This window comes from Aquarana catesbeiana, linkage group LG01, assembly GCF_042186555.1.
Source record: "Aquarana catesbeiana isolate 2022-GZ linkage group LG01, ASM4218655v1, whole genome shotgun sequence".
Lineage (NCBI taxonomy): Eukaryota > Metazoa > Chordata > Amphibia > Anura > Ranidae > Aquarana > Aquarana catesbeiana.
In genome coordinates this window covers 904596843-904610689 of record NC_133324.1, presented here as the reverse complement: position 1 = coordinate 904610689, position 13847 = coordinate 904596843, and the positions used below count along the sequence as shown (strand labels likewise).

Here is a 13847-nt window from a genome sequence, read left to right as displayed (position 1 = left end):
ATCACATAGAGAACCCGATGAGGAAAACACTACGATTTGTCCTTCAGCTATCAGTACAAAACAGCTTGAAATGTAAAACAATTTGGGGAAAACCATAACCAAAAATCTCATCTGTAAGACACACATTCCTGGAACTTAAAGTGGTTATAAACCTCAGACATAAAATCTGAATAAAGCATATCCGTTCCTCTGCCATCAGCATGAATCACTTCTGACAAGTTTTCCTGACACCAAGAGAAAGAAGGTGACAAGGGAGGGACCTCCAGCTGATTGACAGACTCCGCTTTTCTGTGAATGGGGGCGGGGGTGTCCCTCCCTCTAATCCGCTCTCACTGATCTCTGCAGAGTGTTACTTCAGCTTCTCACCATCTGATTTTCAGAGTTGAGAGATCCTGTGTAAATTCAGAACTTTGAATGGATGTACAGGGACAAGTGGCTGCAGATAAACAGGTGCAAATTATGTAGGAGATTTTATTTCATCCCTGTGTATTACCTGAGGTCAGTCATTTCCTTGGTTATATGTAAGGGATCACACTCAGGAAATACATGCTAAAGGCTTGTTTACACAAGCTTCGCCCCTCTGGCATGTGTTGCATACATTCAACCTAATGGGGATGCCCTCTGCATACAGCTGAATGGGTCATGTCTGGTATTTGGTACTGCTCACCAAATGCAATGGATGGAGATACATTTTTGCTCTGTCACGATGCAGAGCATTGTGGTCATAGCAGTGTACCAGTGGCAGCCCGTCCATAGTGTCACTTCTAGTTTCCTGGTTTAGGGTGGACGGAGACGGAGTGTGACCAGCGTGGTAAAGGCCCGACTGTCCTGAGCTGAGCGGCGCGTCTAACGGTATGTAAACCGCCATACGGTCTCGGGCCTCAGGCTCAGTGTGTCAGAAAACCTTGTCTCCCCTCCTTGCTAGCTAGGTCTCTATGTGGTCGCGAGCCAATGTCATCTTATCTAACCATTCAGCTGCCTGCTTTATTTTATTTTTTTAATCTGTATGTGAAACATGTGATAAACTTCACCTATTCATGTATTAAACATATACCTATCTTATGCTGCCAGTTTTAGGTATTAGTACAAGTTGTACAGAGATTGCTGCTGTGGCCTTGCAAAGCTGCAGGGATTTGTACTGGAGGCGTGCAACACTGGATTCCCAGACAACCCCATGTCGAATGCTGATCTGTATACCCTGTCCTGTGATGCTGAGCTGTATACTCCTGACACGAAGGGTGGAAGCAAGTGGAATAGGGGACAGAGTGGGTGGATTTTATAAGGGGTGGGGCTTTTAAGTGGGAGGGGTCAAAAAAGGAAGGGCGGGGTCTGGCACCCCCCATCCTAAGCGCCGGTTCACATTAGAAGCGGCACGACTTGCAGGTCGCCTCACCGAGGCGACCTGCACACGACTGCCGCGGCGACTTGCAAGACGACTTCTGTATAGAAGTCTATGCAAGTCGCCCCCAAAGTAGTACAGGAACCTTTCTTCTAAGTCGGAGCGACTTGCGTCGCTCCGATTAGAACGGTTCCATTGTACAGAACGGGAGGCGACTTGTCAGGCGGCTAGGTCGCCTGACAAGTCGCCCCCGTGTGAACCGGCGATAAAGCTTCACCAACCGCCACTGCAGTGTAAACTCCTGACAGCTGCCTGTGCTGTTTAGCATGATAATCATGTGGCTCAACCACAGGTTTTTATCACTCTACCCAACCGGAAGCATCAACATAGCCTTGCTCTATTATAATAACCTTACCTGTAAAATGTTTAAAAAGTCTAAGGCAAAACATCTGATTGCACATAATGCACAAGGGTAAAGACCCCTACCTGGAAAGATGTCGGGACACAGGACACATTCAGGTTCTCAGTCTTCACCCTCTCAGCTAAAGAAAAAAAAAAAAAAAAAAGAAGAAAAAAGAAGGGGGGAAGAGGTCAATGTTACCTGATTATAGACAGCAAAGATATAAAAAAAAAACAAAAAAAAAAACAAAAACAAACATAAAACCAAAACACACCCAATCGATTGACCGCATGGACAATGGTAGAACCACTTCCAATACCAAGAACTTGATGATTCTAGAAAAAAAAAAAAAAAGGGAAAGTTACTAAAAACATCTTTCTTAAACAGAAATGCAAATTTGTAAAAGGCGAAAGATTTATTCGATCTGAAGAGAAACCAGAGTATAGAAATGCAAATTTGTACCCAAAAAGTCTTCCATTGTTTTGATATTTGTCAGGAAACCTTAGTAATAAGATTGGCGATAGTTGCAGTGTTGTACTATAGTTTGAGGAATAAATAGTAGCTATGCTGCTCCAAACTTGCCTCTTTCCCTCCACTTGCCATCAGGTGCACACCGAGGAGTACATCCCCGCTCAGCTGTTCCCCTTGTTAAGTAGAAATGAACAGATCTCCTACCAATGTAAAACCAGCTTTAACACAATAAGAGGATTCACAACCTAGTCTCACCTGTCTACCTCCCACTTCAACGCATTTTACTCCACAAAGTCTCTAATTATGGAGAGCCATGAGACCCAGACTCCATGATTAAGCCCTTTGTGGAGTGAAACCACGCTGGAGTGGGAGGTGGACGGGTGAGACTATATGTTTATTTCTACTTGACAAAATAGTGTGTTGTACATCAAAGTAGATGAACTGCAACCGATTTGGTTAGCCAATAAATGGTATAACCCTAGATCCAAAACATCGAAAAAGATTGGGACAAGCTGCCCCGATAATAATATTCTAGCATTACACCAAACAAAGTATTCAAAGTAACAGGAAACCAGGAATTCCACATGGAATTGATATTTTACTTGGTCCAAGAGAGTTAAAACCACATGGCTCTCTCTTAAAAAGTCATGGGCTGACTCCCTCCATCAGACTGCATACCTACAGCTCTCATTTTCAGGTGTACTTATCCTACAAAATTACTTTATTATAGAATGATTTGTAATGCATGTATACCTGCTTTTGGCATATGGTATAGCGTTACTATAGATGCCAACACTGCTTTGAATGAGCTTTGAATATTTGTTCAGCAGATGAGTTGCTACATGTCCGAATGTCCTGTGTACCTAGGGAGTGACTGCATTTCACATTCCTGCACTGTATTCGCTTTCACCTGGCAGGTCAGACTGTGGATCCAAGTTAGAATTAAAAAAAAAAAAAAAAAATTCTTACAATTTGAAAGAGGAAGTCATGTTGTCACATTATATGGCCCACATTAAAAGGGTATCCTTCCCAATTTTAGGCAATGTTCTGCTTATATCCAAAAAAAAAAAAAAAAAAAAAAAAAGTGTAAATCCAGCCAATTTCTTGGCTTTCAAGATTTTATTGCCATTTCTGCCCAGTTGGATAGGTTTCCCAGTACTTCCTGTTGTAATCACCATAGTCTGAACCTAAAGCGGCTCTGCTAGGTCAAGCGGGCAATAGCTTGCTCTCAGCTAACTCTGGGTCACAGGAGAGCAAAAGTAGGTATACTCCTGTGACCCCGCAAGAGAAGTATGACCAAATGAGCTTTGGCATCTTTAAATAACCCAAATCCAGGGTTAGCAAATATTCCAGAATGGCACATTAGAAAGAAAATGTGTCTAGCAGCTAATCAATTTATAACCACCACAAAGAGGTAGGTAGGAGGAGAACTATACTACAAGAGCATAACCAAACATCTCCTACCTACACCATTTGCTAGTTATACTGCTTTATTCTTCTTACTCCTTTTTCACCTAAGACACCTAATGCCGCGTACATACGAGCAGACTTTTCCACCGGACTGGTCCAAAGGACCGAATCCGGCGGACAATCCGATCGTGTGTGGGCTTCATCGGACCTTCAGCGGACTTTTTCTGTCGAAAATCTGACGGACTTTAGATTTGGAACATGTTTCAAATCTTTCCGCTGGAACCAGTTCCTATCGAGAAATCCGCTCGTCTGTATGCTAGTCCGATGGACAAAAAACGAGGCATGCTCAGAAGCAAGTTCAAAATGGAAGCGCTCGGTCTGGTAAAACTACTGTTCGTATTGTAGCCAGCACATTTCTCATGCTGCAAATTCTGTGATCGTTGAATGCAGCGTATTAATTGTCTTTATAATGCTAGAAGAACGAATTTGTTTTGCTGCTCATATTCACACAGAGTTCTCACAAACTGATTTCTGGATTATTTCTCTTTGATCTCATGAATGATATTGTATTTTTTAAAAACCCGATCTCCATACTAATGTTTACACATTTGTTTTTTGGAGCCATCTTTTATCAATATCTTTTTTTAGGATTGTTACAAAATTATTTTATATTGATATAGAGATATATATATCTCTCTCTCTATCTAATTTTTTTTTTTTTGGTGTAAAGTTACCACAAGAACATTAGATATTTTAATTTTTTTGGAACCTCAAGGAAGTTGTTGTCCCTTGTTAATAAAAATATATATCCATTTATTCTGGTTAACAAAATAAAGATGACGTCAAAGCTGGAGAAAATTTTGGAATTTGTGAAGCCTTTTGGCCCCAGGGCATACATCAAGTCTATGGAAAAGAAAATTGGGATCTTGAGTAGTCCATATAAGAGGGAGCACAATCTGGTCCAGGAATCCCAGAGATCAAGAGCAGCAGCAGATGACATATGTCCCCAGGCTGTGGTACTACACCAGCCTGCGTCTTCTGTCAGACCAGACTGAAGCCAGGTCATCACTTTCTTCTCTTCGTTGCAGCCTTCCCTCCACGCTGCCCTGCAGCCTTCCCTGGAGGCTGTGACTCTGGTGGTTGACGAGGAGGAGGAGGAGGAGGAGGAGGAGGATTGCTCATTTACTTGGGTGTTGACAGTTAACGCGCCCTTCAGCCCCTTGTGAAGGACATCAGAAAAAAGTTTCACACAGGAGGCGTTGGCCCTTCTCCATTTCGAGCAACCTGCTGGCTATATAGGAGCCATAGGCCTCTTCAGCTTTGGGGGGGGATCTTGAGGAAATTTGTAGCTTCTCCCATGAGGCGCAGTGATGCCTCCTCTGTCACCGTACCCTTTCTGGGCCTTTTTGTATGAAGGCGGAGGGGAGGCACCTGGGATTGTGTGAGGCTCCTACTGGGCCCAGCCTCCTCCTGCCTGCCACTTTCCACACCTTCCTCCTGGCTGAGCTCATCCTATGTATAAAAAAAGGGACATAGTTTTAGTTTTTGGTTCACACACTATTTTCAGCTCATGACTTGCAAATTCAATGTTAATTCATATATAAAAAAAAAAAAAAAAAAAAAAAGGGTATCATTCTGACACCAGCATTTTTTTCAAGCTGGTGACAAACATTTTTGGCCACTACTGTCAATTGATATTTTTGGATAAAATCCTTAATAGGTAATCAATTAGAACATCTAGTTAACATAATATTAGGACACTAAATAGGTCTAAAAAATAATATACCTGGCTCCAGATGGTCGCATCCAGTTCTTCCAGGATGGAAGTCCCAGGTTGGTCCTCATCAGCCTCTGCTGGGGTGGAGGGAAGGGTCGAAAGTGATTCCCTGGCTTTAGTCTGGTCATCAAGAAAATGTAGTTTATCGAAGTACCACAGCCTGGGTACATACACATTAGGGTTGTCCCGATACCGATACTAGTATCGGTATTGGCACCAATACCAAGCATTTGCCTGAGTACTTGTACTCGGGGCAAATGCTCCCGATGCTTCACCCGATATATGGAAAGTCAGCAGTGATCAGTGCGTGGGGGAGTTACAAGCTTCTCCCCCAGCGGCTTTCAGCTGCTTTAGTGAAATTTATACATCGGTGCTTGTAACGCTCCCACACACGATCACCGCTGACTGTCACCGCATCCTCCTCCATGCCGTTCTGCTGTCCCCCTCAGTTCTTCCTCCATGCCCCCTCTGTTCTGCTTCTGGCCCCCTCCGTTCTTCCTCCGTGCCCCCTCCGTTCTGCTTCTGTCCCCCTCCATTCTTCCTCCATACCCCCTGCGTTTTGCTTCTGTCCCCCTCCGTTCTGCTGTCCCTCTCCATGTACTTTTCCTTTTCTGTATGGACAGAGTCAGCTGACTCTGTCCATTCACATAACTGAAACATTGTAACCTCCTGTGATTACAATGTCTCAGTTTATGAATGGAGAGGAGCCGCTGTCTTCTCCCCATTCATTTTCAGTGCAGCTTAGGCTGCAGAGAAAGGGACTGGGGAATCTCTATCTTTGGTCTCTTTCTCTGTCTCAAGGAGGAGATATCAGGGGTTAAGACCCCTGATATTTCACCAAAGCCCCCCAACAGGGCTGATAAAAACAAAAAAAAAAAAAAAACAAAAACAAAAACACAAAAAAAGTAAATCGGTATCGGCACTTGTACTCTGTCCTAAAAAAAGTGGTATCAGGACAACCCTAATACACATCATCTGCTGATGCTCCTGATCTCAGGGAAGTCTGGATCTTGTTATGCTCCCTTCTATACATATTTCGCAAGATCTCAATTTTCTTTTCTAAAATCTCCACGGTTGCTTCTGGGATGGAAGTCTGCACAAATGCCAGAAGTCTCTCCAGCGTTGACTTCCTTACTGGTTTAATGTAATATTGAGGGTGTTTGACCTCCCACAGATTTCTTATCTCCCTGTACTTCTCAATAAATGGTATCAGAAATTCAAGGTCCTTAAAATTATTATTTATTTTTACTGTAAGACAATACACAAGACAAAAACACTAATGTCAGCCTAAACTCAAATAATCTTATCCCAAACATAAGTTTTACTATTTAAGCAATATAGGCCGCTACAAAGTAAAGAAAATTTACCTTAGTTTTGGACGCTCATAACTTCACTTCCTCCGCGCACAGAACGTACCTACGGCACATGCGGGTTAGCTTTATATACACTGCGCATGCGTGAAACTCCGCCTGCGTCGCCCGCCCCTGAAGTCCTATTTCATGAATATTCTCCACCCCTTCTCTTGACGGTGAGCAGTAGGAGCAACAATGGCGGAGACACAGCAGGTGTGTACTATTTACTCCAGTAACGAGGAAAGCCTGGAGCCCGAAATGTCCCGATCCGGGAAGGGGAGATTTAAGGCCTCCAATATGGCCTTTGAAGAGATGGTGGAGATAGTAGCAAGATGGGAAGCATGGACCATACACTCAGCCTAATTTACTAAAGGCAAAAATAATGTCCAAAGTGATGAAGACCCTGCATCATAATTTTGGGGTACGACGCTCTAAAGACAAGCTGAGGAAACGATGGTCTGACCTTAAATTGAGGGAGCCGGATCAGTACAGACGAATCAAGAAAGTTCTTTAAAAAAAAGTAAGTACTTGTCGTGTATTCCTATTCTGATTAACTTGCCTGTTGCTCCATGTGCTTTTCTTTACTGTACAGTTTTAATCGTTAATCGTTCATTGGAAACATCGTTTGCAAGTATATACAATGTATTTGATACAGGGTTTAAACAACATTTTGGTCTTGGTAATTTGTCTTATTAAAGACAAGTTTAGGACATTGTTGTCTAGATGTCTTTGAAACTAGAATGAATAGCAAACTTAAATGGAATGGAATGTAAGGAGAGGACACTCAGCAGCTGTTTACACATCTGGACTCAGGAGCACTAGTGTGGGACACCAGAATACATTTTTTTAGGGTAACCCACACAGGTGCTCCAGTGGATACTTGTTGGGGTGTCTATATATGAAAAGTGGCCAAAAAAGGTAAGTGTTCCAGCTTGTTTCAAAGGGAATTTTAATCATGTCTTCAACTTGGATCTCTGCTCAGACAATTGTACACCACTTCAAGGAAATGTTTCAAATTCCTTTTCCTGGACTCAAATATCTGTGTGCTAAGTATACCTTTTGTTTCATTCTCATAGGGGAGAAAAGACTCAGACAACCTGATCCCAGGGACCTCTGACCTCGCCTGCCGGATTGGGAAATAAGCCCAAGCCCCACGGAGGATGTGGAGTAAGGAGAGGTGGAGGAAGTGGGCGACATGTGCACCCCACCAGGTGAGTGTCTGACACCCCAGCTTCTGGTAATCTATGTATGTCTGCATATTTCTAAATACATCTTTTTTTCCATCAATTTTAGGTGATGTGCTGGTTGTGGAAGGGGAACTATTTAACACGGACAGTGCCCAAAGATTAAATTGACCAGATCATGGCCTGGAATGGGGATATTGATGCCATGCGCACTAGCCTGGACATCATGCGTAATTGGCTGGACAATATGCAGCAGGAAATGAAGAACATGATCGATGTTTTGGGGATAATCCAATCCCTTTTTCCAAAAAGAAAAAAAAAAATCAATCGTGTTCTTCATTTCCTTTTTTGCTGACCCCATTCTGGGCTTTGACTTTTTAAAATGTTAGGCCTATTTGTTAAAATAAACGAGGCCTGTTTATTTAAAAAAAAAAAAAATAATAATTATGATGCCAGTTTATAATAATAATAATAAATAGAGGCCTGTTTATAAAAAAAAAAGTAAATAAATAAAAACCAATGATGTCTGCTTGTAAAAAAAAAAAACAAAAAAAAAAAAAAAAAGTTTGGAAAAAAATGATATATTTAAAAAAAAATAAAGTTTTTTAATAAATGCACATATGAATGTGCACAGATTAAAAATTATGTTAATCAACAAAATGTGTGGCTTCTTCTATTCAATGCTCAATACCAGTTTTGTAAGTTATTTGGTGTTTACAGTGACAATGGGGCTTATTTACTAAAGGAAATACACTTGGCACTACAAGTGCCCTAGGAGAACCTAGGAGACAGCCAAAAAGAAAGGCACACAATAAATACATTTCTAGATTTTATCTGATCATTATTTTTTATTAAGATAAATTAAAGATTGTCTGGCATTGCAATGGCCCCCCTAACCATAAAAAAAAAAAATCAACATATTTATCCCGAACTTAATGGGCGCTTTGGGGGGGCCAAGCCAGTACGGCCAGTATCTAGGCCCGTCAGAGGATTCTCTGTAAGTCTAGCCTCAGGCCCAAGTGATGCAAGATAATTTCTTTAATTTTTGTGTAAAAAAAAAAAATTGTGCAGGATGCAGCATGCTAGGACAATGTGATTAAGTTTGTAGTCCACCATGTGGACTGCTGTCTGAAATAGGCAGAACCGGCTGGCCATTATCCCGAAGGCATTCGCCACAACGCTTCTCGCTCTGGCCAGCCGGTAGTTAAAAACCCTCCTCTCCGGGGTGAGGGTCCTTTGAGGGAATAGCCTCATCAGGTGCTCACCCAGACCGAAGGCTTCATCTGCAATGAAGACAAAGGGGAGTCCTTCCACGTTATCCGCATCAGGTGGCAATCCCAGGCCACCACTCTGGAGATGCTGGTAGAACTCCGTCTGGGCGAAGACTCCTCCATCCGACAATTCTTCCCCACGTCCACATACAGAAATTTATATTGTGCCGACACCACCGCCATTAACAAAATACTATGAAACCCCTTATAATTAAAATAGTATGACCACGAATGGGATGGTGGCACAATGTCGAAGTGTTTCCCATCTATAGCCCCTCCACAATTGGGAAAGTCCCAACGGGTGGCAAAATGGGATACCACAGTCTGCCATTCCTGTGGCGTTGAAGGAAACTGGGGAGTCAAACAAGAAAAACAAAACATAAGTACTTTTGCACAGAATATTGCAAGCACATTACACACAAAAAACATTCTTGCCCAACATCAGTATAATATTAATTTTAAGTATTATTTAAAGACTAAACATATAAGGCCCACTTATATGATTCCTCACCCCCTCTGATGGCCCATTGATTAAAGTTAAGGGGGTGGGGGGGGGGGGGGGATTATCAATAAATTTAAGGGCGCAGAGACCATTTGGATACATTTTAGGGTAAAGCACTACAATGGAGCTGACAAAATACATTGTTAAGTGACTAGACTAGGTGGATATGGGCCCAGCATAGCATTCTGGGGAGGTTAGTGAAGGCAAATATGCATGCAGGACAAAAAAGGAGCATTAAAAGATTACAGCATGCATGAGGACAAAAGAGGACATTCACAGCATATTGCAGTCATGGTAATTAGGCATTGAGTAAAGAATTACGATACATTAGCAAACATTAAATACAATAAAATGTGATGTTAAAAGGATAAATCTTACCTTAATGTAGTCCTTCTGCAGGACCTGTACGATGGCAGAATAGGTCTCTGGGATAATGATCCCCAGAGCCTGGGGGGGGAGATGCCTATCGAGAACTTAAGGTCCTGCAGGCTTCTCCCTGTCGCCAAGTACCGCAGGGTAGCGACGAGCCTCTGCTCTGGAGTGATGGCTTGCCTCATGCAGGTATCCTGCCTGCTGATATAAGGGGTCAGCAAAGCCAACAAACAGTGAAAAACAGGGTCTGTCATCCTGAGAAAGTTCCTGAAATCATCAGGGTTATTCTCATGGATCTCACGAAGCAAAGGCATGTGAGAATTGGTCACGCTGGAGCAACCAATTCTTTGTCCATAAACTCCTCCGCACCCTGTTCATGGACTGAGCTTGGGCTGAAGAATGAACTACAGCACCAAGCACATACAAAAGCACAAACTCTACGACGAGTACGTACACGTACAAACTTAACAGAACGCACTGAAGAACAGCAAGGCCTGTGAAGAGCAAGCTGAAAATCAGCAACGAGCTGACAATAACGCACTGAATAAATCAATGCGAACTGACTACACACACACTGAAAAGCAGATAGAAACCTCACAAGCACAAACTGAACAACAGTTAAATGATCTGAAAAACACGAGTCCGAAAAGTGCAAATCGTGTCTCACCAAACTTCTACTAACACGAGATAAACACGAAATTAGCAGAAAGGACCCAAAGGGTGGCGCACGAGCTATTACACTTGCCTTTTATAGTCTCGTCGGACCTCGTGTACATCACCGCGTACTAGGCGGTCGGACTTTGATCTTGTGTAGGCAAGTCCGTTCGTTCGAAAGTCTGTCGGAAGTCCGTCAAGAGTCCGTGGAAAGACAGTCGGAAAGACCGTTGGACCTTTGATGCTGAAAAGTCCGCTCGTGTGTACGCAGCATAAGATTTAGAACTACAACTTTAGTCCTGTGTCACAGTCATCTCCTGCTGACCTTTGACCTATATTTTGCCATTTCTACAATCAGTGATCTCAGTATTAGTTATACTTATACTGTGCAAAAAAAAAAAAAAAAAAAAAAAATTACCTATACTTTACATCGGAACTGAAGAAGTGTCTTGGAGAGGCTACGAACCATCTTCTGCATTACAGAACAAGTCCAGTTGATGGGGACCGCTACTAGATATATTACTTATACCATTACAACTCCACAAGAACACTTGAATATGAACAGGATTGATTTGTGCTGTGTAGGCCCAACGCTAATTCTGCTGTCTGGATGTTGCAGCATTTTTCTAGTATTCAGTTGTTAAGATTTGGTGACCTTGTGCCCATTACAGCCTCCCTGTTCTACCCATAGTTACAGCAGATGCCAATATAGTCTTCTGATGGGTCTGGCTGGTGTTCAAGGTTTGATGAACATGGAGATGTAGTTTTGCACAGCGCTCTTGAATAGTGTTATATAAAATAGCTGAGAAAAAGTCTTCCCATTCTAAATTAATGTTCCTACCTGAAAGACCAAAAGCTCTATTGGACCCATGCTGTTGGTTTTGCAGAGGGGCAATACCGTTAAACAAAAAGTCAATATGTCAATGCTCAGGGTACCCATGAACTTTGGAGGAATCCTAGGGTCCCGTAGTACCCTGGTTGAAAGAGGCTGTTCTAAAGATTGTAGTGAATGAAAATACCACAAAATCAGCAGTTTCCAAAAGACTGCAACCATCACATTTCACAGTGAAAACCATGTCACAGTCATACATCTGCCCTACATTTATGTTTGCTTACACAAAAGCTTAAAAGTGTTTGTAAACCTCTAACATGAAATATGAACAAAGCATTTCCTTCTATAGTGTGTACTTGTCTCGATCCAGGAGCACGAAAGCCCCATACACACCATCACATTTTCTGCTGAGTTTTTCCCCTTCAGATTTACCAAGACCATATAATATGAGGTCAAGCCTTAGGAGTTTCAATGTGTATGCAATCAGGCAGGCCCTTGCACTACATGGTTTTGGTAAATCTGAAGGAAAAACTCAGCAGAAAATCTGTGTGTATGGGGCTTAAGTGTCATTTCTGTCTGCTGCTTTGTTTACCTACCTGCATGAGTCACTTCTCACAAGTTTTCTGGACACCAAGTGAAAAATGGTGACGGGAGGGATCTACAGCTAATTGAGAGCCTCAGCTCTGATCCTGTGTGAAGGGGGTGTGTGCCTTCCCTTCAATCAGCTCTCAGAGCTCTCCTCACTGAGCTCTGCAGAGTGCAACTTCAGCTCTCCGCCCCCCCCCCCCCCCTTTTTCTTACAGCACAGACAAGCTTATAAAAATTCAGTACTTTGAACAGATGTAGAAAAGAGGAGACTGCAGATAACAGGTACAACCTAAGTACAGTGGGAAAAATAAGTATTTAACCACTTGCCGACCGGCTCTCGTACATATACTTCGGCACTTTGAAGATCGATATCTCGGTAACGGCAGCAGCTGCTGCCACAACAGAGGTATCCATCTCTTCAGGAACCAGTCGTGTTTACGATAATGGTGGTCTCTGTGGCGGATTCACTGCGAGATCAACGTCATCTGGAGAGGCCCCCCTCCCGCCGCTCTCCCGCGCCTTCCGCCGCTTACCAGGGCTGTCGGCAGCGGCGGAGGTGATCAGGTTCTTGACGTGGCTGGGTATGCAGACGAGTGAGGCTAAGATGGCCCCCACCTGTCTCCATACCATAGCAGGGCGGAAGCAACGTCATAAACATCACTTCCACCCATACGTCTTAAAAGGCACATTTTTTCAATGTCGTTTTTTCAAATGACAATTTTTTTTTTTTTTTAAATTGCATTTTAGTCCAAATATGAGGTTTGAGGACTTTTTGACCCCAGATCTCATATTTAAGAGGACGTGTCATGCTTTTTTCTATTACAAGGGATGTTTACATTCCTTGTTATAGGAATAAAAGTGACCCAATTTTTTTTTTTTTTTTAGTGAAAAAAAATAAAGTAAAATATATTATATTAGATAGAGATCTCTTATATATATATATATATCTCTTAAAGCGACTTGTCCTGATGAGCTCGCGCGCAGAAGCGAACACATACGTGAGTAACGCCCGCATATGAAAACTGTGGTCAAACCACACATGTGAGGTATCGCCACGATCGTTAGAGTGAGAGCAATAATTCTAGCCCTAGACCTCCTCTCTAACTCAAAACATGCAACCTTTTTTTAAATGTCGCCTATGGAGATTTTTAAGGGTAAAAGTTTTATGCCATTTTGAAGCGTGACATGTTGGGTATCAATTTACTTGGCGTAACATTAGCTTTCACAATATAAAAAAAAAAAATTAAGCTAACTTTACTGTTGTCTTATTTTTTTTTTTTATTCAAAAAAGTGATTTTCTAGCAAAAAAACTGTTTTAAAACCAAAATCTCAAAACGAGGCTAGTCTTTAAGTGGTTAATTCCCAAGTGAATACAGGACTTGGTACTTGGTGGAGAAACCCTTGTTGGCAAGCACAGAGGTAAGACTTTTTTGTAGTTGGTTACCAGGTTTGCAAACATCTCAGGAGGGATTTTGGTCCACTCTTTACAGATCTTCTCTAAATCCTTAAGGTTTCTTGGCTGTCGCTTGGCAACTCAAAGTTTTAGCTCCCTCCATAAATTTTCTACAGGATTAAGGTCTGGTAACTGGCTAGGCCCCTCCATGACCTTAGTGTGCTTCTTCTTAAGCCACTCCTTTGTTGCCTTGGCGGTATGTTTTGGGTCCTTTTCATGCTGGAAGTCCCATCTTCAGTGTT

At 42.4% G+C, this 13847-nt stretch overlaps 1 protein-coding gene across 2 annotated transcripts in view; it reads right to left on the bottom strand.

The window, feature by feature from the left end:
* RPIA (ribose 5-phosphate isomerase A) overlaps positions 1-13847 on the bottom strand; it is a 61176-nt gene that overhangs the window by 39004 nt on the left and 8325 nt on the right. For both annotated transcript variants that reach the window (XM_073610996.1, XM_073610995.1), the window contains exons 3-4: positions 2014-2074; positions 1826-1881 (exon numbers count right to left, since the gene is read on the bottom strand). In XM_073610996.1, coding sequence (XP_073467097.1) covers positions 1826-1881; positions 2014-2074 — 117 coding nt within the window. The remainder of the gene's footprint in view (positions 1-1825; positions 1882-2013; positions 2075-13847) is intronic.